General features: G+C 39.6%; 2 protein-coding genes and 4 non-coding genes across 13 annotated transcripts in view; 5 read left to right on the top strand and 1 right to left on the bottom strand.

Moving 5' to 3' along the window:
- Window positions 1-24995, top strand: part of LOC133542443 (zinc finger protein 2-like) — a 272490-nt gene that overhangs the window by 204712 nt on the left and 42783 nt on the right. The window lies entirely within an intron of this gene.
- LOC133542519 (zinc finger and SCAN domain-containing protein 2-like) lies at window positions 968-16084 on the bottom strand. 3 transcript variants are annotated; one of them, XM_061886730.1, is made up of 3 exons: window positions 15933-16084; window positions 5919-6165; window positions 968-4720 (listed from the first exon to the last, which is right to left on the bottom strand). In XM_061886730.1, the coding sequence occupies exons 2-3, from the start codon at window positions 6163-6165 to the stop codon at window positions 3726-3728; spliced, it is 1242 nt and encodes a 413-aa protein (XP_061742714.1). In that variant the 5' UTR covers window positions 15933-16084; the 3' UTR covers window positions 968-3725. The 3 variants fall into 3 exon arrangements, with proteins under 3 accessions (XP_061742714.1, XP_061742715.1, XP_061742716.1); XM_061886731.1 differs by having other exon boundaries at window positions 968-4717; XM_061886732.1 differs by having other exon boundaries at window positions 968-4705.
- On the top strand, window positions 21492-21564 carry trnak-uuu (transfer RNA lysine (anticodon UUU)). Its single transcript has one exon. It is a non-coding gene; the product is annotated as a tRNA-Lys (tRNA).
- Window positions 22301-22373, top strand: trnak-uuu (transfer RNA lysine (anticodon UUU)). The gene has a single exon. It is a non-coding gene; the product is annotated as a tRNA-Lys (tRNA).
- trnak-uuu (transfer RNA lysine (anticodon UUU)) lies at window positions 23274-23346 on the top strand. The gene has a single exon. It is a non-coding gene; the product is annotated as a tRNA-Lys (tRNA).
- Window positions 24513-24585, top strand: trnak-uuu (transfer RNA lysine (anticodon UUU)). Its single transcript has one exon. It is a non-coding gene; the product is annotated as a tRNA-Lys (tRNA).

The following is a 24995-nucleotide window of genomic DNA, read 5'->3' as shown; positions in this document are numbered from 1 at the left end:
TGCCGCCAATGTTTTTCTTGTAAAGTGTATGGAAGCTGAATGAATTAGATGCCAAAAACCAACCACTTTCATGTGGTATTGTACAGAAAGGACAACTTTTTTTCTCCTCCATTTGAAAATGTGGGCGTTATCATCATTACTGTCTGATTCCAATCAATGCAAGTCATCAGAATCAGGTAATACACCAACTTATATTCTTGTCTTTGTGAAAGAAAGACATCTATATGTGTTACACATGCTTGTATTATCATTAAACACATTTAACTTGTTTACAAAAATGTCTCTTTCATAAATAAATAAATATAAATGATATATATAAATGAGGTAGATCCCCTCGAGTTGGTCAATTGAAAAGTAGCTCGCCTGCAGAAAAAGTGTGGGCACCCCTGGTGTAAGCGATGTGAAAAGAGTTCAGACAAGGTTCCACAATGACTCGACATGAAAAAGTACATGGTCGCTAGTTTCTATGGCATGGCAACAAAATGGACACAAATTGCCCTCCATGTTGATCCATGCTGTAACATTGTATATAATAAATATTGTTTATGCTTTTTAAGGGACTTTTTTTACATTTTGGGTGAAATGTAGGGAAAAATACATTGTAGGGATTTTTTTTAAAAAGTGTCTTGATTAGAAGCCTACTGAAAGCCACTACTAGCCACCACGCAGTCTGATAGTTTATATATCAATGATGAAATATTAACATTGCAACACATGCCAATACAGCCGCTTTGGTTTACTAAATTGCAATTTTAAATTTCCCGCAAAGTATCCCGTTGAAAACGTCGCGAAATGATGACACGTGCGCGTGACGTCACCGGTGGTAGCGAACATGTTCTTCCAGCACCGATCACGGCTAAAAAATAGTCTGTTTTTATCACATAATTACACAGTATTCTGGACCCTGTGTTGCTGAATATTTTGCAATTTGTTCAACTATTAATGGAGACAACAAAGAAGAAAGATGTTGGTGGAAAGCGGTGTATTGTAGCCGGCCGTAGCAACACAAACATGTGTCTTTGTTTGTTGTGTAACTTTAATATGGAACAGAGTGGTCAAGCGAACATGGTTCTCTACCACATGTCAACCGGCAGGTTTTGGTGAGAAAATTGTGGTAGTAAGTCGGCTCTTACCGTAAACATGAGCGGAGCTTGTGTCGTTCCTCCTGCAGCTGTCAAAGAGGCAGCTGCGACTTTCTTGGCTCCTCCGTGGCTTCCCTCAGAGACACTGGCGGTCACCACATCCCTCCGACTTTCAGGTATGACTATATATAGTCTCACTAAAACACTAGTAACACAATAAGCAGATAAGGGATTATCCAGAATTATCCTAGTAAATGTGTTTAATATCTGGATTGCTCCCACTGCCGCCGTCTTTTTTTCTTTTCTTCTTCTAGTCCTTCACTCTCACTATCCTCATCCACGAATCTTTCAGCCTCGCTCAAATTAATGGGGAAATTGTTGCTTTCTCGGTCCGAATCGCTCTCGCTGCTGGTGGCCATGATTGTAAACAATGTGTGGATGTTTTTGATTGATTGATACTTTTATTAGTAGATTGCACAGTTCAGTATATATTCCGTACAATTGACCACTAAATGGTAACACCCCAATAAGTTTTTCAACTTGTTTAAGTCGGGGTCCACATTAATCAATTCATGGTACAGTGAGGAGCTCTACAACCAGTGACGTCACGCGCAAATCGTCTGCTACTTCCGGTAAAGGCAAGGCTTTTTTATTAGCAACCAAAAGTTGCAAACTTTTTCATCAATGTTCTCTACTAAATCCTTTCAGAAAAAATATGGCAATATCGCGAAATGATCAAGTATGACACGTAGAATGGACCTGCTATCCTTGTTTTAAATGAGAAAATCTCATTTCAGTAGGCCTTTAATGAATAAAGTATATTGTTATTGTTATGTTTGCCTGGATGGAGTTTTTTCCGTAAGACATAGTCTGATCAAATAGCATAAGAGAATCTTTCACCACACACGCTGCGACGCAACACTTTCTCTCCTGTGTGTGCTCTGTTTTTCTTTCTCAAAAGTCGACTTGGTGCGAAACTTTTATTGCAAAATTAACAGAATCAGGCTTTTCTTCTAGTCCTTCACTCTCACTATCCTCATCCACGAATCTTTCATCCTCGCTCAAATTAATGGGGAAATTGTCGCTTTCTCGTCCCGAATCGCTCTTGCTACTGGTGGCCATGATTGTAAACAATGTGTGGATGTGAGGAGCTCTACAACCAGTGACGTCACGCGCACATCGTCTGCTACTTCCGGGAAAGGCAAGGCGTTTTTATTAGCGACCAAAAGTTGCGAACTTTATCGTCGATGTTCTCTACTAAATCCTTTCAGCAAAAATATGGCAATATCGCGAAATGATCAAGTATGACACATAGAATGGACCTGCTATCCCTGTTTGAATAAGAAAATCTCATTTCAGTAGGCCTTTAATGAATAAAGTATATTGTTATTGTTTTGTTTGCTAGATGGAGATTTTTTCCGTAAGACATAGTCTGGTCAACTAGCATAAGATAATCTTTCACCACACACGCTGCGACGCAACACTTTCTCTCCTGTGTGTGCTCTGTTTTTTTTTCTCAAAAGTCGACTTGATGCGAAACTTTTATTGCAAAATTAAGAGAATCAGGCTTTTCTTCTAGTCCTTCACTCTCACTATCCTCATCCACGAATCTTTCATCCTCGCTCAAATTAATGGGGAAATTGTCGCTTTCTCGGCCCGAATCGCTCTCGCTGCTGGTGGCCATGATTGTAAACAATGTGTGGATGTGAGGAGCTCTACAACCAGTGACGTCACGCACACATTGTCTGCTACTTCCGGTAAAGGCAAGGCTTTTTTATTAGCAACCAAAAGTTGCAAACTTTTTCATCAATGTTCTCTACTAAATCCTTTCAGAAAAAATATGTCAATATCGCGAAATGATCAAGTATGACACGTAGAATGGACCTGCTATCCTTGTTTTAAATGAGAAAATCTCATTTCAGTAGGCCTTTAATGAATAAAGTATATTGTTATTGTTATGTTTGCCTCGATGGAGTTTTTTCCGTAAGACATAGTCTGATCTAATAGTATAAGAGAATCTTTCACCACACCCGCTGCGACGCAACACTTTCTCTCCTGTGTGTGCTCAGTTTTTTTCTCTCAAAAGTCGACTTGGTGCGAAACTTTTATTGCAAAATTAACAGAATCAGGTTTATCTTCTAGTCCTTCACTCTCACTATCCTCATCCACAAATCTTTCATCCTCGCTCAAATTAATGGGGAAATTGTTGCTTTCTCGGTCCGAATCGCTCTCGCTGCTGGTGGCCATGATTGTAAACAATGTGTGGAAGTGAGGAGCTCTACAACCAGTGACGTCACGCACAAATCGTCTGCTACTTCCGGTACAGGCAAGGCTTTTTTATGAGCGACCAAAAGTTGCAAACTTTTTCATCAATGTTCTCTACTAAATTATTTCAGAAAAGATAAGGCAATATCGCGAAATGATCAAGTATGACACATAGAATGGACCTGCTATCCCAGTTTTAAATGAGAAAATCTCATTTCAGTAGGCCTTTAATGAATAAAGTATATTGTTATTGTTTTGTTTGCTAGATGGAGATTTTTTTCCGTAAGACATAGTCTGATCAACTAGTATAAGAGAATCTTTCACCACACACGCTGCGACGCAACACTTTCTCTCCTGTGTGTGCTCTGTTTTTCTTTCTCAAAAGTCGACTTGGTGCGAGACTTTTATTGCAAAATTAACAGAATCAGGTTTTTTACCAGTGTGCGTTCTCGTGTGTTTAGCAAGCGCTGATTGGTCGCCAAAGCTTTTCTCGCAGAACACACAGGAAAACGGTTTTTCACCGGTGTGCGTTCTCATGTGTTTTTTCAAATTACCATTCTGTGCAAAATCTTTACCGCAGACTGAGCAGCAAAAAGGTTTTTCTCCGCTGTGTATCCTCATGTGCAATCCAAGTGATGACCTGTCACTGAAGCTTTTGTCACAGCACGAACAGCAATATGGTTTTTCGCCGGTGTGTATTTGCATGTGTATTTTCAAATGTTGTCTTCGTCCAAAATCTTTACCACAGATTGAGCAGAAGAAATGCTTTTCTCCGGTGTGCGTTCTCATGTGTTCTTTCAACACGTTTTTCCGTGCAAATCCGTTACCGCAGACTACGCAGGAAAAGGGTTTTTCGCCAGTGTGTGTTCTCATGTGTACCTTCAGATAACAAGGGTATTTAAAGGTTTTGTCGCAGAGAGAACACGTCAGGTGTGTGTTGTCAGTGTGACATGTCTTATCATCTTTAGAGTCTTCATCATCAGTGTCAGGAGAGTGTGACGTTGTGTCCTCACTATCTGATAGTGGAGCTAAGAGCTTGCCTGCTTGTGATCCTCCACAGTGGTCTCCATCAGCTGCTGTTGTCATGTGTTGACTTGAGCTGCTGCTCGAAGGCTCCGCCTCATTCTGCTCCTCACTTTCACTACTGACCTCATCATCTTCACTCTTCACAATCACACCAATCACTGGGAACTCCTCCAACCATTTAAGCTGCTCTCCCTCCCGACTGATGCTGTGTTCCTCCATCTCCTTTTTGAAGCGAGGGGTCCGTGGCGCCTCACCTTCCTCTTTAACGTGGGAGGGCTGCGGCTCCTCTTTCATCATCCTGAAGCTCCACTCCGGTTGTTCAGGGAGATGTTCTACACACACATCTGCTGTACACAAGAAAACAAACACATGATTTGGGAAGGTCCAGCTTTGCTTAGTCACATACGGCATTCAGTACGTTTACATGTACTAAATAGAACTAAGTTATTGTGAGAACCGGCCCGAAATATCATAAGTATTTGCACTACTGATGAAACACTCATTGTTTACAGCCATATCCTATTTAAAAACAACAGAACTATACATATTGTCACTTTAGTAGGTAGACATATTCACGTTGCACTTTACTGTTGTGTTTTCTTTTCTTTTTGTCTACACATGGGAGAGTCCATCCATCCATTTTCTGCCGCTTATTCCCGTTCGGGGTCGCGGGGGGCGCTGGCGCCTATCTCAGCTACAATCGGGCGGAAGGCGGGGTACACCCTGGACAAGTCGCCACCTCATCGCAGGGCCAACACAGATAGACAGACAACATTCACACTCACATTCACACACTAGGGCCAATTTAGTGTTGCCAATCAACCTATCCCCAGGTGCATGTCTTTGGAGGTGGGAGGAAGCCGGAGTACCCGGAGGGAACCCACGCATTCACGGGGAGAACATGCAAACTCCACACAGAAAGATCCCGAGCCTGGATTTGAACCCAGGACTGCAGGACCTTCGTATTGTGAGGCAGACGCACTAACCCCTCTCCCACCGTGAAGCCCCACATGGGAGAGTGCGAAACAAAATTTCGATTCCTTTGTATGTCTTTACATGTAAAGAAATTGACAAATAAAGCTGACTTGACTTGACTTGAAATCCTCAATCCAGACCTTAGGGGACAGACATTTTTGCAGCAACTTCCTAAAAGCACTAGAATACAGAGGAACTTGGGACCATGTAAACACATTACCAGTTCTTTGTGTTGACATTTAAACGTTCACTATAGAGGACACTTGTATTTGGTTTAACAGGACTATTTTTTTTTAGAAATGTGTAACTGACAAAAGAAATGGACCAAAAACAAATGTCCACTGCGGAGGATGCCGGTTCTCAAAATAAGAATAATAATGAAAGGAAAATGTGAGAAAATGTGCGCCCCCAGAACAATTTAGTTCAGACTTGAGCCTGTTGAGCTTCCCAAATAATTGTTTTAGATTTGTTAAAAAGCAAGTATACCTCCAAAGTGACAGAAAATGTTGAACCCTGGATGAACATGTATCAGAAACATTGCATTAGATGATATGTGGATGTTGTGCTTACTTGGACTGTGATGAAGCTGTGAGGACTCAGGTGATTTGTCTTCATGCTCTTCAATCTTCACAGAGACAACAGTCAGTGGAAACCTGGCGAGATCAGCCTCCTCCTGCCCTAGAAGACACTCTTCCTCCTGAGTGATCCAGAGCTCCTCCTCTTCCTCCTTGAAGTGGGGGGACTGTGGATCCTCCTGCCTCAAAGAGAAGTTCCCACCTTGCTGCTGAAGGGGACGTTTTTCTCGACGACCGTTCATCTGTTGGACGTTTACATTAGTTATTGATACGAGATGAGCAGCTTTTTACAACATAGAGCAAAACATTCTGCTGGGATTGTAATATCTCCATGACTCCATTAAGTCAGTCTGCCAGTGTAAAAGTTTCATTAAAGGGGAACATTATCACCAGACCTATGTAAGCGTCAATATATACCTTGATGGTGCAGAAAAAAAGACCATATATTTTTTGAACCGATTTCCGAACTCTAAATGGGTGAATTTTGGCGAATTAAACGCCTTTCTGTTTATTGCGCTGGAGGCGATGACGTCAGAATGTGACGTCGCCGAGGTAACACACCCACCATTTTCATTTTCAACACATTGCAAACACCGGGTCTCAGCTCTGTTATTTTCCGTTATTTTGACTATTTTTTGGAACCTTGGAGATATCATGCCTCGTCGGTGTGTTGTCGGAGGGTGTAACAACACTAACAGGGAGGGATTCAAGTTGCACCACTGGCCCAAAGATGCGAAAGTGTCTTCCGCCAGACCCCCACTGAATGTGCCAGAGTGTCTCCACATTTGATCGGCGATGCTAAGACAGACATGGCACAGAGATGTATGGATAACCTGCAAATGCATTTGCAACGATAGTCAACGAAATCACAAAGGTGAGTTTTGTTGATGTTGACTGCCAGCTAATTGATGCTAACATGCTATTTAACGGCGGTGCTAAAGCAGACATGGCACAGAGATGTATGGATAACCCGTAGATGCATTTGCAACTATATTACGTTTCCTTCCACCCACATTTAATGCGAAAAAAACACTTACCAATTGACGGATTTAAGTTCCTCCAGTGTCACAAGATGCGAAAGTCCTGATCGTTTGGTCCGCACATTTTACCGGCGATGCTAACGCAGCTATTCGGCCATGCTATGGCTATGAATAGCGTCAATAGCTATTCGCTCACTAGCTTCAGTTTCTTCTTCAATATTTTCATACTCCAACTATCTGTTTCAATACATGCGTGATCTGTTGAATCGCTTTAAGTCGCTGAAATCCGAGTTTGAATCCGAGCTGATGTCACTATATCTTGCTGTGGTATTCCCATTGTTTGTTTACATTGGCAGCACTGTATGACGTCACAGGGAAATGGCCAGTGTCTTCGCAGAGAGTCGAAAATAAGGCACTTTAAAGCTTTATTTAGGGATATTCCGAGACCGGTAAAATTTTGAAAAAAACTTCAAAAAATGCAACAAGCCACTGCGAACTGATTTTTATTGTTTTTAACCCTTTTGAAATTGTGATAATGTTCCCCTTTAAGCTGCAGCGTCACAAGTGACGACCACTCGCTCCTCCGAGAAATTCTGACCTCACGTCAACGGGGACTGCAGATTAAGGTTGGGTATCGTTTGAATTTGAACGCTTCCGATTCCGATTCTTTGTTTCAATTCCGATTCTTTGTTTCGATTCTGATTCTGACTGTTCTCGATTCCGATTCTTTAAAAAAAAAAAAAAAAAAAAAAAAAGGCAGGGTAAAAAAAAAGTTTAGGATATTTTAAATGAGCTAGCTAAACTACAGTCTTTCTGAATGAAATAGTCTGACATTCTCCATCAATTTTAATTCTATTAACTTTTTACTATAAATTCCTCACAGGGCTGTTTTCAACTAGAATATAAATATAAAAATCTATGAACTTTAATATAAATATTATAAATTATGAATACATTTTCCCAGGGGTACACTTTCATCAACAGAGCTTTACTTTTGAAAACCTCATAAAAACACATTTACACACAAGTGTATGATGCTGCAGGAAACCTGATGAAAACACATTTACACACACAAGTGTATGATGCTGCAGGTACTTAAACATGTTACCGTGCTCCCACTGATGGGCTAACCTGGTGCAGAAAAGCAAATAAACATTAAGAAACCACTTGCAAAACCCAGTCATGATTAGCAGCAGGTACAGTATAAAATCAGAGACAGTTCTAGTTTAGGAAAATTACCATATCCGCCTTCTCAGGCAGGATGCGTGAACGTTCTGGACAGATAGTGTCTCCTGTCGAAGACGGGAAACGCATTTATTTGTACTCCATGAACTCGGAGGTGCTTCATCATGTTCGACATGCACCCACCTAAGCACGAAACAGCCCTGTCGCACGTGTTACATTTCGCCGATATTTCATTTTTTTTAGTAAAATAAAGCCACACTTTCGACCGTCGACGCCCGCTATCCATGCTTGACTGACTCGCTCGGCTACATAGGCTCGGCTATGCTAACACTTCCGGCGGTGGGCGCTTCTTCGTTGGTGTTAAAGGGGAACATTATCACCATTTCAAAAGGGTTAAAAACAATAAAAATCAGTTCCCAGTGGCTTGTTGTATTTTTTAAAGTTTTTTTCAAAATTTTACCAGTCTCGGAATATCCCTAAAGAAAGCTTTAAAGTGCCTTATTTTCGCTCTCTGCGAAGACACTGGCCATTTCCCTGTGACGTCACACAGTGCTGCCAATGTAAACAAACAATGGGAATAGCACAGCAAGATATAGTGTCATTAGCTCGGATTCAAACTCGGATTTCAGCGATTCAACAGATTACGCATGTATTTAAACAGATGGTTGGAGTATGAAAGTATTGAAGAAGAAACTGAAACTATTGAGCGAATAGCTATTGATGCTATTCATAGCCATAGCATGGCCGAATAGCTGCGTTAGCATCGCCGGTAAAATGTGCGGACCAAACGATAAGGACTTTCGCATCTTTCGACACTGGAGCAACTTAAATCCGTCGATTGGTAAGTGTTTTTTTGCATTAAATGTGGGTGGAAGGAAACGTAATATAGTTGCAAATGCATCTGCAGGTTATCCATACATCTCTGTGCCATGTCTGCTTTAGCACCGCCGGTAAATAGCATGTTAGTATCGATTAGCGTAGCATATTAGCATCGATTAGCTGGCAGTCAACATCAACAAAACTCACCTTTGTGATTTCGTTGACTATCGTTGCAAATGCATCTGCAGGTTATCCATACATCTCTGTGCCATGTCTGCCTTAGCATCGTCGGTCAAATGTGGAGACACTCCGGCACATTCAATGGGGGTCTGGCGGCAGACACATCTTCGGGCCAGTGGTGCAACTTGAATCCCTCCCTGTTAGTGTTGTTACACCCTCCGACAACACACCAGAGGCATGATGTCTCCAAGGTTCCAAAAGATAGTCAAAAAAACGGAAAATAACAGAGCTGAGACCCGGTGTTTGTAATGTGTTGAAAATGAAAATGGTGGGTGTGTTACCTCGGCGACGTCACACTCTGACGTCATCGCTTCCAGCGAGATAAACAGAAAGGCGTTTAATTCGCCAAAATTCACCCATTTAGAGTTTGGAAATCGGTTAAAAAAATATATGGTCTTTTTTCTGCACCATCAAAGTATATATTGACGCTTACATAGGTCTGCTGATAATGTTCCCCTTTAAGCTGCTTCTTCTGCTGGGTCGGCGGACTGGGCATCGAAACTAGGAATCGAAACTTAAACTTTTGAATGATTCCGGGATAATCGGACAGTTAGTCCTGGTTCCAATCGGTTACTCCATACCCAACCCTACTGCAGATATGTGACTGGTTGGCTTTTATTGTACGTAATTTCCTTTCTTGTTTCTTTCTACTGCGAAAGCAACAATTTTAAACCAACAGAAAACAAACAGGAGTGCAGGGTGCTTGTGTACCGAGTGCCAGCTAGTGTGGCCGTGCCATAGCATGTGTCCATTATTCCTCTCGTTAGTTATTAATGATAACCTATGGTTGTTATTAGAGATGTCCGATAATGACTTTTTTACCGATATCCGATATTGTCCAACTCTTAATTACCGATACCGATATATACAGTCGTGGAATGAACACATTATGCCTAATTTTGTTGTGATGCCCCGCTGGATGCATTAAACAATGTAACAAGGTTTTCCAAAACAAATCAACTCAAGTTATGGAAAAAAAGGCCACCATGTCACTGCCATATTTATTATTGAAGTCACAAAGTGCATTATTTTTTTTTAACGTGCCTCAAAAGAGCAGCTTGGAATTTGGGACATGCTCTCCCTGAGAGAGCATGAGGAGGTTGAGGTAGGTGGGGTTGGGGAGCGGGGTTGAGGTGAGGGTAGCGGGGGAGAGGGGTGTATATTGTAGCCTCCCGGAAGAGTTAGTGCTGCAAGGGATTATGGGTATTTGCTATGTTGTGTTACGGTGCGGATGTTCTCCCGAAATGTGTTTGTCATTCTTAGGGACGGCGTGACGCAGTGGTAGAGTGGCCGTGCGCAACCCTAGGGTCCGTGGTTCAATTCCCACCTAGTACCAACCTTGTCACGTCCGCTGTGTCCTGAGCAAGACACTTCACCCTTGCTCCTGATGGGTGCTGGTTAGCGCCTTGCATGGCAGCTCCCTCCATCAGTGTGTGAATGTGTGTGTGAATGTGGAAGTAGTGTCAAAGCGCTTTGAGTACCTTGAAGGTAGAAAAGCGCTATACAAGTACAAACCATTTAAGAAATGTACTGGGGAGCTCATGTTTCGATTACAAAAAAAATATTAGTGTATTTTCCTTTTATGTTCAGTTAGGGCTGGGCGATATATGGAATATACTCGATACATCGCGGGTTTGTCTATGTGCGATATAGAAAATGACCATATCGTGATATTCGAGTATACGTTCTCATGCAGTTGCTTTTACCTGCTGGCATTACACTACAGGCTCTTCTCACTTTTTCTTGTGCCTTCTTCTCACACACAGCAAGCGCACCTTCTTACATACGTGACATACTGTCCCGCGTGCAACGTCATACGCCGTAACACCAAGTAGCAACAGGGGAAACGTTAGCTGTGATGCTAGCGGTGCGGTGCGAGTGGTAATACGAGAGAAAGAAGGTGCAAATCTGAAAATAAATGAAGGAATAATTCATTCCCAAGAAAAACATCTGGCGGTGGTTTGGCTTCAAGCGGGAAGATGTCGAAAAAGTATGCGGCAAAAGCGTTGCACCACTGCTAATTTGTAGCATGACTTGAAAAGTCACCTGCTAGAGAATGAAGAGTGCTTGAAACGCCGCATTTCAACATCTCCGTTCTATGCCACACCCACAAAATGCCCAAGCAACCTTTTCCACATCAACACCGTATGAAAAAAATTGTCAACAACAGAAGGAGATAACGTCCGCAAGAACCTGCCACATAAAGAAGGACATACACCAGGGGTGTCAAACTCAAATAGCGAGGGGCCAAAATTCAAAACTGAACAAAGCCGCGAGCCAAAGTTGAAAAAAATAACCTTTTAATAGGGACCCAAACAATTTTTTTGCGTTGAATATTGAACAAGCAAGGCTTTTATAACTTTATAGTGACATTCAAAATCCAGTTTCAAATAATAATAATTAAAAAATATCAACGGCGTATCAAACAAAATTTTAATAAAAATTGAATGCCTCTTTTCTATTTGCAGCCTTCTGAGGTAAATATCAAAATAAAGTTTTTCCACAGGCTAATAATACATTTTAAAATAAAATAACAATAAGGAATGAAGCAAACATTCAAGCCTTGAATTAGCAAGAGTGAAGTGAAGTGAATTGTATTTATATAGCGCTTTTCTCTAGTGACTCAAAGCGCTTTACATAGCGAAACCCAATATCTAAGTTACATTTAAACCAGTGTGGGTGGCACTGGGAGCAGGTGGGTAAAGTGTCTTGCCCGAGGACACAACGGCAGTGACTAGGATGGCGGAAGCGGGGATCGAACCTGCAACCCTCAAGTTGCTGACACGGCCGCTCTACCAACCGAGCTATACCGCCGACGAGAAGGTGCGTGAATAAAACGTTAATTATTGCTCAGTTTGCTACACTGATTTGCTTGAACACAGAATATGGAACAAGCTTATATAGCTTAATAGTGCAAAATCAACTTTCAAAAAACAAACGAAAAAACATCAATGGTATATTAAATACAATTTAGATAAAAAAAAAATGCCTTTTTTATATTTGCGGCCTTTATTATTCCACAGGCTAATAAACTTGAAAATAAAACAACAATGAGGTGGGCGGGGTTTGGGTGTATATTGCAGCGTCCCGGAAGAGTTAGTGCTGCAAGGGATAAGGTTGTGTTTATGTTGTGTTACGGTGCGGATGTTCTCCTGAAATGTGGTTGTCATTCTTGATGGTGTGGGTTCACAGTGTGGCGCATATTTGTAACAGTGTTAAAGTTGTTTATACGGCCACCCTCAGTGTGACCTGTTTGGCTGTTGACCAAGTAAGCCTTGCATTCACTTGTGTGTGTGTGTGTGTACAAGTCGCTTACATTATATGACAGGTGTCGGGAACCTTTTTGGCTGAGCGAGCCATACAAGCCAACTATTTTAAAGTGTTTCCGTGAGAGCCATATACTATTTTTTTAAGACTGAATACAACTATATGCGTACATTTTTAAGTAAGACCAACATTTTTAGAGTATAATAAGTCTCTTATTCTTTTTAATAACATAATTCTGTAGCTAACCAACAATGAATAAAATACTTCTTACCAATAATGCGACTTCTTGAACAGGTGCGGTAGAAACCGGATGGATGGGTTAAAATGCATGAGAATGTTTTATGTATTGAATGTTATTTTTGACACTGTGATTACCAGCGGAATTTTTCATTACTTATCGTGTTAAGCAATGTCAGCTAAGATTTATCTGAGAGCCAGATGCAGTCATCAAAAGAGCCACATCTGGCTCTAGAGCCATAGGTTCCCTACCTCTGTTATATGACTTGGTCGGCACGCTGTTTGTATGGAGGGAAAGCGGACGTTACGACAGGTTGTAGAAATTGCTACAATATTGTTGTCCTGGTGGAAAATCGGGAGAAATTCGGATGAAATGGTTGCACCGGGAGGTTTTCGGTAGGGGCACTGAACTTCGGGATTCTCCCGGGAAAATCGGAAGGGTTGACAAGTATGAGTATTAGCGGTGAATGCGGTGTTACAGCGGAAGTGTGTATAATACCGACGGGCCAGCTCTGATGTTAATTTGATATTGCCTCAAGGGCCAAATGAAATTACATTGCGGGCCAAAATTGGCCCGCGGGCCAGAGTTTGACACTCATGGCCTAAAATATCGAGATATTACTAAAAGGCCATATCGCCCAGCCCTATGTCCAGTATACTAAAGCACATTTTCACATTTAACATGTATTGACTTAAACAGTTATTTCTGTCTCACCGAATAAGCATTAATAACTTGCAATTGTGCAAATGGGGGATGTTTTCAATAACACCATTTTTATAGTTTCCATCCTATGTTATCAAATCAATCAATCAATCAATGTTTATTTATATAGCCCTAAATCACTAGTGTCTCAAAGGGCTGCACAAACAACAACGACATTGTTGGTAGAGCCCACATAAGGGCAAAGAAAACTCACCCCAGTGGGACGTCGGTGACAGTGACAATGATGACTATGAGAAACCTTGGAGAGGACCGCATATGTGGGCAACCCCCCCCTCTAGCGGACCGAAAGCAATGGATGTGCAAATATGATGATTCTATGTGTCTACATTAATACATTCTTCTTCATACTGCATTAATATATGCTCATTTTAAACTCTCATACAGAGAGGGAAATCACAACTAAGTCAATTGACCAAAACTGTATTTATTAAACAGTTATTAAGCAATGGCACAAACATTCATGTAATTTCCAAAACAGAAAGTGCAAAGCAATGGAAGTGCGTCCAGACAAAATATAATATGTATTTACTGCCAGAGGTGGGTAGTAACGCGCTACATTTCAATCAATCAATCAATCAATGTTTATTTATATAGCCCCAAATCACAAATGTCTCAAAGGACTGCACAAATCATTACGACTACAACATCCTCGGAAGAACTCCGTTACATCTACTTGAGTAATTTTTGGGATAAATTGTACTTCTAAGAGTAGTTTTTATGCAACATACTTTTACTTTTACTTGAGTATATTTATAGAGAAAAAGCGCTACTTTTACTCCGCTCCATTTATCTGCAATCAGCTCGCTACTCGCTACTTTTTTTTTTTATCGATCTGTTAATGCACGCTTTGTTTGTTTTGATTTTGTCAGACACGCATTCAAAGTAGAATCTACGCATGCCTGCGTTTCACCAATCAAATGCAGTCACTGGTCACGTTGGACCAATCAAACAAAACCAGGCGGTCACGTGACCGTCACATGTCGAATCCGACCTAAAAAGGTTGAAAAACTTATTGGGGTGTTAGCATTTAGTGGTCAATTGTACGGAATATGTACTGTACTGTGCAATCTACTAATAAAAGTTCCAATCAATCAATCAAAAGTGTAAAGGAAAAAAGACACTTTTTATTTCAACCGTACTTCCCGTCAAAAGCCTAAAGACTGATCGCACAGTTCCTGTCTTCACAATAAAAGCGCCGCTCCATCGCGCCTGCGCTAACAAAATAAGAGTCTCCGAAAGCCAGAGCATACAAGCTAGCAAACTACGGAGTTTGCCGCCAATGTATTTCTTGTAAAGTGTATAAAAACCAATATGGAAGCTGAACAAATAAGATGCCAAAAACCAACGACTTTCATGTGGTATTAGACGGAAAAGAGGAACTTTTTTTCTCCTCCATTTGAAAATGTGGACGTTATCAGCACTATACTGTCTGATTCCAATCAATGCAAGTCATCAGAATCAGGTAATACACCAACTTATATTCTTGTCTTCATGAAAGATAGGAATCTATATGTTAAACATGCATGTATATTCATTAAAACACCTTTAACATGTCAACAAAAACGGCAAAATAAATAAATTATATACTGTATATACGAGTTTATGTATGTATGTATATATATATATATATATATATATATATATATATATATATATACACATATATATGATATGTGTGTGTATGTATATTTGTATATGAGGTAGATCACTTCGACTTGGTCATTTATTAAGTAATTGATTAACTTTAAAAATCTTATTGGGGTGTTACCATTTAGTGGTCAATTGTACAGAATATGTACTGTACTGTGCAATCTACTAATACAAGTTTCAATCAATCAATCAATCGATGAATGCCTACTGAGCCTATGGTGCTGTTGAGTTATTGTGGCTCAATTTTCCTTGATTTTTTTTTTATTTTCACGTTTTATTATTTAATAAAAGTATATTATTGTTTTTGTTGCTTAAGAGATATTCCTGGCTATGAATTTGCTCATTGCTATTTTTATGTTTTTGTGCATTATTTGTTGCCGTAATCATTAAACAAACAGGTTACTCATCAGTTACTCAGTACTTGAGTAGTTTTTTCACAACATACTTTTTACTTTTACTCAAGTAAATATTTGGGTGACTACTCCCTGCTTTTACTTGAGTAATAAATCTCTAAAGTAACAGTGCTCTTACTTGAGTCCAATTTCTGGCTACTCGACCCACCTCTCTTTACTGCTAATAAAGTACAGACTAACACAAAGTAGACTACGACAATGTATGTCCAACACAATGTTACTTCCACTAAAAATTACGAGACAAAGATGTTCATTTAAAGCAACATATATTAAATAATGTAAAGCGTGACTTTAATATATAGAAAACACAGTTAAAATACTAAATAACACATTATAATTATCATAGAGAACTATGTACAATTAATTGCTAAAAAAAAAAAGCGCTAGCATTTGCAACAAAGGGCCTGCTAGCATGCTAACGATAGCATGTTAGCTTCGAACAACATATCGGGTAAATAACTGAAATAATGTAATAAATATATCATTTACATTACCTCATTAGCCGCTTGCACTAAAGAGGAGTCAAATATATTTGTTCCAAATGTTACACCAGCAACTCTTAAATGAGACGTTTTGTTCTGTGGCTTGGCGGAGCAAATGTGCACCGTTCACTATCGTCCCAGGGAAACACGTGTTTGGCGAAAATTCGTTCCACCTCGAGAACACCAAGGAGACCCCCAAACAGAAGAAATAATATGTGTAAAAAGAAAAAAAAAATATATATATATATATATGTATATATATATATATATATATATATATATATATATATATATATATATATATATATATATATATATATATATATATATATATATATATATAAATAATATGGCGTTTGACGGAGAAGGCGTTTTTAAAATTGTTGTACATGTACAAACATATATGTCGTTTGATACAGCAAACGTTGTAAATAATTGTTTGTATCACTTCGACGCACAAAGCGACGTGGAAGTTATAGCATTTTACCAATCTCGCGCACTTTGCAAATTATACGTCATTTCCATTGTGTGCAAGCAATTTGCATATCGCAAACCGAGATTTAAAACGAGATTTTGTGGATGGCTTAGTCCAGGGGTGTCAAACTCAAATACAGAGTGGGCCAAAATTTAAAACTGAACAAAGCCGCGGGCCAAGGTTGAACAAATGAACCTTTTAATAGGGACCCAAACAAGTTTTGCATTGAATATTGAACAAGCAAGGCTTATTTAACTTTAGAGTGACATGCAAAATGGAGATTTAAATATTAATAATAATAATTGAAAAATATCAATGGCATATCAAATACAATTTAAATAAACATTTAATGCCTCTTTTCTATTTGCAGGCTTCTGAGGTAAATATCAAAATAACCTTTTTTGAAAATAAAATAACAATAATGAATGAATCAAACATTCAAGCCTTGAAGTAGCAAGAGAAAGTGCATGAATAAAACGTTAATTATTGCTCAGTTTGCTACACTGATTTGCTTTAACACTGAATATAGAACAAGCAACGCTTACATAACTTAATAGTGCAAAATCCATCCATCCATCCATCCATTTTCTACCGCTTATTCCCTTTCGGGGTCGCGGGGGGCGCTGACGCCTATCTCAGCTACAATCGGGCGGAAGGCAGGGTACACCCTGGACAAGTCGCCACCTCATCGCAGGGCCAACACAGATAGACAGACAACATTCACACACTAGGGCCAATTTAGTGTTGCCAATCAACCTATCCCCAGGTGCATGTCTTTGGAAGTGGGAGTGCAAAATCAACTTTCACAAAACAAACGAAAAAACATCAATGGTATATTAAATCAAATTTTAAAAAAAATAAAAAAGAATGCCTCTTTTCTATTTGCAGCCTTCTGAGGTAAATATCAACATTAACTTTTTCCACAGGCTAATACTTTTGAAAATAAAATAACAATAAAATGGGCGGGGTTGAGGCGGGGTCTAGGAGGTAGCGGGGGGTGTACAGTGTACCGTTTCGGAAGAGTTAGTGCTGCAAGGGGTTCTGAGTATTTGTTATGTTGTATTTATGTTGTGTTACGGTGCGGATGTTCTCCCGAAATGTGTTTGTCAATCTTGTTTTGGTGTGGTTTGACAGTGTGCCGCATATTGTTGTTTATACGGCCACCCTCAGTGTAACATGTATGGCTGTTGGCCAAGTATGCCTTGCGTTCACTTGTGTGTGTGTGTGTAAAGCCGCATATATTATGTGACTGGGCCGGCACGTTGTCTGTATGGAGGAAAAGCGGACATGGCGACATGTTGTAGAGGACGGTGATGGCAGTGCCTTTAAAGCATGCCCCCAATATTGGTGTCCGGGTGGAAATAGGGAGAATAGTTGCCCAGGGAGATTTTTGGGAGGGACACAGAACTTCAGGAGTCTCCCGGGAAAATCGGGAGGGTTGGCAAGTATGAGTATTAACGGTGAATGCGGTGTTACCGGCGGGCCAACTCTAATGTTAATTTGATATTGCCTCAAGGGCCAAATGAAATTACACGGCCGGCCAAATATGGCCCGCGGGCCAGAGTTTGACACCCATGGTTTAGTTAGTAACCCTACATTATTATGTTTTATAAATAGTAAACCAAGTTGTGGTAGTAGTTTTGTCAGTAGTTTAGTTGTGGATGTACACTGTATAGTGGTTAGGGTTAGGGTTGGACTGATTTGAGGCCAATACTCAGTTATATTGTCCCGACTCCAAATGAATAGATTTACATAAGTATTCAATAAATTAAAAGATTACAGTTGGTACAAAATGCGGCTGCTAGACTTTTGACAAGAACAAGAAAGTTTGATCACATTACGCCTGTACTGGCTCACCTGCACTGGCTTCCTGTGCACTTAAGATGTGACTTTAAGGTTTTACTACTTACGTATAAAATACTACACGGTCTAGCTCCAGCCTATCTTGCCGATTGTATTGTACCATATGTCCCGGCAAGAAATCTGCGTTCAAAGGACTCCGGCTTGTTAGTGATTCCCAAAGCCCCAAAAAAGTCTGCGGGCTATAGAGCGTTTTCCGTTCAGGCTCCAGTACTCTTGAATGCCCTCCCGGTAACAGTTCGAGATGCCACCTCAGTAGAAGCATTTATGTCTCACCTTAAAACTAATTTGTATACTCTAGCCTTTAAATAGACTCCCTTTTTAGACCAGTTGATCTGCCGTTTCTTTTCTTTTTCTTCTATGTCCCACTCTCCCTTGTGGAGGGGGTCCGGTCCGATCCGGTGGCCATGTACTGCTTGCCTGTGTATCGGCTGGGGACATCTCTGCGATGCTGATCCGCCTCCGCTTGGGATGGTTTCCTGTTGGCTCCGCTGTGAACGGGACTCTCGCTGCTGTGTTGGATCCGCTTTGGACTGGACTCTCGCGACTGTGTTGGATCCATTGTGGATTGAACTTTCACAGTATCATGTTAGACCCGCTCGACATCCATTGCTTTCCTCCTCTCCAAGGTTCTCATAGTCATCATTGTCACCGACGTCCCACTAGGTCATTATTGTCACCGATGTCCCACTGGGTGTGAGTTTTCCTTGCCCTTATGTGGGCCTACCGAGTATGTCGTAGTGGTTTGTGCAGCCCTTTGAGACACTAGTGATTTAGGGCTATATAAGTTAACATTGATTGATTGATTGATTGATTTTGACACAAAACATGTATTTGCGCCCATTGATTTGCAAAATGTGCACCACACATTATTCACATTATAGCTGGCAGCAATTTGCAAAAAGATTGCGCATTATACAAATTTGCAAATTGCTCATATTGGTGTTGTGCCTATAACATTATCAAAATAAGATGCTGCGAGAATCAAAGAAGCACCACCAACTGAATCCAAACGCCAAACTTGATATCCATTAATAAACATTAAATGACCACATTTCGTATCGATTACGTCATCAGAACTTTCAGTTTAGTTCAGTTCGACAATGCACATGATACAATGTAATGTATCACACAATCCCAGTTGTTTCATGACATCACGTCCGAAAAGGAGTAGGAAGAAGCAAATCCTACCCCTTTTCATACTGTACAAAAGCCTATGGTGTGCCGTTAACCAGTTTTGTAATTTCATGTGCCTTTAAGTTGATAGGTCAATCCGTGACGTCATCTCCCCTTTAAATCACGTCTTTGTCAGAACTAGGGGTGGCCAATATCGCAAACTTGGGTATCGATACCGATCCGATACCGGCCAGTATCGCCGATACCGATACCGGAAGTGTCGTCATCTGATGGGGGTGAGGGGGACTTCGGGGTATCGATACTTTTGAAAAACAAATTTGTACTTTTGCCTTTATTAATTTATTATGATAATAATACAACACAGGACAACGATTTAAGTAAAAAAAAAATATTAATTACAAAAGTAATATCTATAGCAATAAAGTAATGCAAATAAGGTGCAAACAACTACTAAACTTTGCTAGTCGCCTCAAAACACACAAACACTTAAGGTAAATAACAAAACTCTAGTTATTGAACAAAGTTGTAAACATGAACACAAAACAAAAGAACTGAGAAATTCAAATAAAAAAGTAATAATATCCATTACAATAAAGTAAATAGTGCAAATAAGGTGAAAACAAATACTGAACTGGGCTAGTCGCCTCACAACACACAAGAACTTAAGTAAAAAAGAAAAAACATAGTTATTAAACAGTTGTGAAAATGAACACAAAACAAAAGAACTGAGAAATTCTTGTCGTTATTTTAGTGCAATAAAATACTTTACAGTTTACAACCAAGACATTAAGTCGCACTGGAAACGCACGCGTGTGTGTGTGTGTGTGTGTGTGTGTGTGTGTGTCCGAGTGAACCTCGGAGCCAATTATACTGATGTGTGTGCGCGAACGCCATGTTAATTGTATTTATTTTATTTTATTTTATTTTGGGTTGAAGATTAATTTTTAAAATGTTTTTAAATCTCGTTCAGGTGTTTTTGGGTCAATCGAGAGATAAATGGTCATGTTGACGGCATTTCCATTCACGCTCAGTTTATTTAACGTCATTGCAACTGCGATGGCGTCGTTTAGCCTCTAGATGGCGACAAAGAAGACATAATCGCCCTTTATAGCTTTGAAGGTTAGAAATTGTTGAATTTCATGCATTAAGTGCAGTTTATATTTGTTATTATGCACACCTTTATATTATCTAATGTATGCACATTCATGTATTGCTACATAGTATTGTGTATATAATCGGATTGTAATTCTTCCTCTTTTCTCTATTCGTTTAGACCACACATACCCACAAACACACAAATTCACATCTACCTTACAGCAATAAAGATGATTTAATGATTCTCTGGCCGGAATCCGTCCTTCGTGTCCCATCTCTAAAAAGAACTACCATCCCTTCATAACAATGGTCCTTCGAGCCGGATAGAGTTCCTGATAAAAATCGCCTAAAAACTCAAAATTGAAATTAACTCAATCTATTCTGTTCTAGAGATCATTATCCAAGTTACGTTGTATTGATCTCTTCCTCTTCATGCCCTTTCCTCAAGGTGACAGAAAAAACATACAACCTGCCCTATCTTTTTTTGAAACTTTTATTAGCAGATTGCACAGTTCAATACAACCAACCATCCATTTTCTACCGCTTTTCCCTATTTTGGAGCCGTAGGGAGTGCTGGAGCAAAGCTCAATTGCATTCGGCGGAAGCTGCGAAGTCCCTACCTCATCGCAGTGCCTGAAACTCTTTAAAAAACATTTTTTTATGTCTCCGATATTGTTTTGTTGGAACATCCGGCTGTGTACAAAATTCAGTCTTTTCGCGGTTGATTGGTAGTAAAGGACAGTAGCATAAAACCTTTGTCCGAAGGGTAAATCCATTTTAGAGTTGGCAACTTTGGTACAGGGACTTCTTTCTTTGTCTGCAGCCTCTCAGTCTATGACGATATAAAACTGTCTTAATGGTCAGTAGTTGTAGTTCAAGCAATTGGCAAGCTTGAGCTTCGACAGTTCACAGCTATTTGCTGGACATCCTAACTAATTTACTTCGAAGTGAGGGTGCAATTAATGTTCTTGTCTCCACATATGGGCAGGCATCAAGTAAGAAGAGCCTGGATAGCTCAGTCGGTAGAGCATCAGACTTTTAATCTGAGGGTCCAGGGTTCAAGTCCCTGTTCAGGCGGTAAATCTCATTATCTTCCAGCAGAAGCTAATTTTCTGCTAAACAACATCAACAGCAGTCCTATATCCTGTAGACAATTGAAAATCTGAACCTGGAAAAAGATTAAAACAGCTGTGTTTGCGGATCAGCAGAATACTTTTATACAATTTCAAATGTTGGCTCCAATTTCACAGTAAATTTGTCAAAAAATGTGTGGCTATTTTCCTGTAAAAGTGTTGAATGGAGGTTTAGGTCACACTGAGCCTGGCTTTACAAATGAAAAACTGATTTTTTCAGGGATTTTGGAAGTCCATTTCTGATTTTTTTTTTTGCCTGAAACAATTCAATATCAGTTTTGATATGTGTCTGATATCATCTTGTTGGAACATCCAATTGTGCCCAAGTATCAGCCGTTTTGCTGTTGACTGGAGGTGAAGCCAAAGAGCTAAATCTTTGTCTCATTTGGCCATAAAAGTTTGTACCAAGAGCATTTGGTTTGAAAGTGTGGGTAGCATTCAAGGTAAGTCCATCATAGAACTGGCAACTTTTGGACAGGGACTTCTTTGTTTGTCTGCAGCCTCTCTGTCTATGACGATTTAAAACTGGCTTAACCGTCAGTAGTTCTAGTTCAAGCAATTGGCAAGATTGAGCTTCGACAGTTCCCAGCTATTGCTGAACATCCTAACTAATTTATATCTAGATGAGGCTGCCATTATAGTTATTGTGCCCAACCATGTGCAAACCTGGAGTAAAAGGAGCCTGGGTAGCTCAGTCGGTAGAGCATCAGACTTTTAATCTGAGGGTCCAGGGTTCAAGTCCCTGTTCAGGCGATGAGTCTCATTTTCTTCAAGCAAAAGCTAATTTTCTGCTAAACAAAATATAACATCAACAGCAGTCCTGAATCCTGTAGGACATTGGAAAAACTGAACCTGAAAACTTGTACAACACTCAAAACATCTCAGTTTGCACAACGTTAGACGGATCAGCAGAATACTTTAATACTGTTTCGAATGCTGGCTCCGAATTTACAGTAAATTTGTCGAAAATGTGTGGCTTTTTTTTCTGTAATAGTGTTCAATGGACCTTTAAGTCAGACTGAGCCTGGCTTTACATTTGAAAAACAGCTTTTTTTTGACAAATTTGGGAAGGAAACTATTTTACTGTCAACAGTGAGGCTGGGGTTCAAGCAATTGGTGGGCTTGAGCCTTGATGACTCATAGCTTGTCACTGAACAACTAAACTGATTTATTAAAATCCAAGGGCACCAGTGTGGTTCTTCTTCCAAACGTTTCCTTTTTTCCTTGACAAAATTCTACATCAACAGCAGTTGTTTATTCTGTTTTTCATTTGAAAAAACAACGTTTATGTCTTTGATATTTTCTTGTTGGAACACCCGGTTGTGTACAAAGTTCAGTCTTTTTGCTGTTGATTGGTAGTGAAGCAAAGTAGCTCAATATTTGTCTCATGTGGCCATAAAACCTTTGTCCCAAAGGTAAATCCATTTTAAAGCTTGCAACTTTGGGAAAAGGACTTATTTCTTTGTCTGCAGCCTTTCTGTCTGTAACAATTTAAAACTGTCTTAACCGTCAGTAGTTGTAGTTCAAGCAATTTGCAAGCTTGAGCGTTGACCGTTCCCAGATATTCGCTGAACATGTTAATTAATTTACTTCAATATGAGGTTGCCAGTACTGTTCTCCTCTCTAACCCTCAGCAATGCTCGGTCAAGAAGAGCCTGGATAGCTCAGTCGGTAGAGCATCAGACTTTTAATCTGAGGGTCCAGGGTTCAAGTCCCTGTTCAGGCGGTAAATTTCACTATTTTCCAGCAAAAGCCAAGTTTTTGCTACCCAAAACACAACATAAACAGCAGTCCTGTATCCTGTAGACCAAAAAGTTCTTAAATGGGGGTACTTGAAGGTATGCCAAGGGGTACCTGAGAATTTTTTTAAATATTCTAAAAATAGCAACAATTCAAAAATCCTTTATAAATATATTTATTGAATAATACTTCAACATAATATGAATGTAAGTTCATCAACTGTGGAAAGAAATATAAACAAAGCAATATTCAGTGTTGACAGCTAGATGTTCCATAAATATTGATGTTAAAGATTGCTTTTTTTGTGAAGAAATGTTTAGAATTAAGTTCATGAATCCAGATGGATCTCTATTACAATCCCCATAGAGGGCACTTTAAGTTGATGATTACTTCTATGTGTAGAAATCTTTATTTATAATTGAATCACTTGTTTATTTTTCAACAAGTTTTTAGTTATTTTTATATCTTTTTTCCCAAATAATTCAAGAAAAAACTCTACAAATGAGCAATATTTTGCACTGTTATATAGTTTAATAAATCAGAAACTGATGACATAGTGTTGTATTTTACTTCTTTATCTCTTTTTTTCAACCAAAAATGCTTTGTTCTGATTCGGGGGTACTTGAATTAAAAAACATGTTCACAGGGGGTACATCACTGAAAAAAGGTTGAGAACCACTGCTGTGGACAATTGGAAAAACTAAACCAGAGAAGATGTTCAAATATTAAAACATCTCTGTTTGCAAATCGTTAGACAGATCAGTGAAATACTTTTATACAATTTCAAATGTTGGCTCCAATGTCACAGTAAATTTGTCAAAAATGTGTGGCTATTTTCCTGTATTAGAGTTAAATGGACTTTTAAGTCAAACTGAGCCCTGCTTTACTTTTGAAAAACAGCTTCTTTGAGAGATTTGGAAAGACCATTTCAGAAAATGATTTAATTTGCCTGAAACACACCAGTATCAGTTTTTATACGTGTCTGATATCATCTTGTTGTAACATCCAGTTGTGCCCAAGTATCAGCCGTTTTGCTGTTGACTGGAGGTGAAGCAAACGATCTAAATCTTTATTTCATTTGGCCATTAAACGTTTGTCCCAGGAGCATTTACTTCTAGTTGAGGGTGCCACTAATGTAACTGTTTAAAAAGAGCCTGGATAGCTCAGTCGGTAGAGCATCAGACTTTTAATCTGAGGGTCCAGGGTTCAAGTCCCTGTTCAGGCAGTAACTATCACTATCTTCCAGAAAAAGCAAATGTTCTGCTACCCAAAAGACAACATCAACAGCAGTCCTGTATCCTGTCGACAATTGGAAAAACTGAATCTGAAAAGTTGTTCAACGATTAAAGCATATCAGCAGAATACTTTCATACAATTTCAAATGTTGGCTCCAATGTCCCAGAAAATTTGTTAAAAATTTGTGGCTTTTTTCCGTAATTGTGTTAAATGGATCTTTAGGTCATACTGATTGATTTTTTTTCAGGGCTTCTGGAAGTCCATTTCTGATTTTTTTTTTCTATTTTACCTGAAACACCAGTTTTGATATGTGTCTGATATCATCTTGTTGGAACATCCAATTGTGCCCACGTATCAGCCGTTTTGCTGTTGACTGGAGGTGAATCACAATAGCTAAAT

The sequence above is a fragment of the Nerophis ophidion genome, linkage group LG24 (assembly GCF_033978795.1).
Source record: "Nerophis ophidion isolate RoL-2023_Sa linkage group LG24, RoL_Noph_v1.0, whole genome shotgun sequence".
Lineage (NCBI taxonomy): Eukaryota > Metazoa > Chordata > Actinopteri > Syngnathiformes > Syngnathidae > Nerophis > Nerophis ophidion.
The sequence above is the reverse complement of the archived record's forward strand: the minus strand, read 5'-3'. Positions and strand labels throughout refer to the sequence as shown.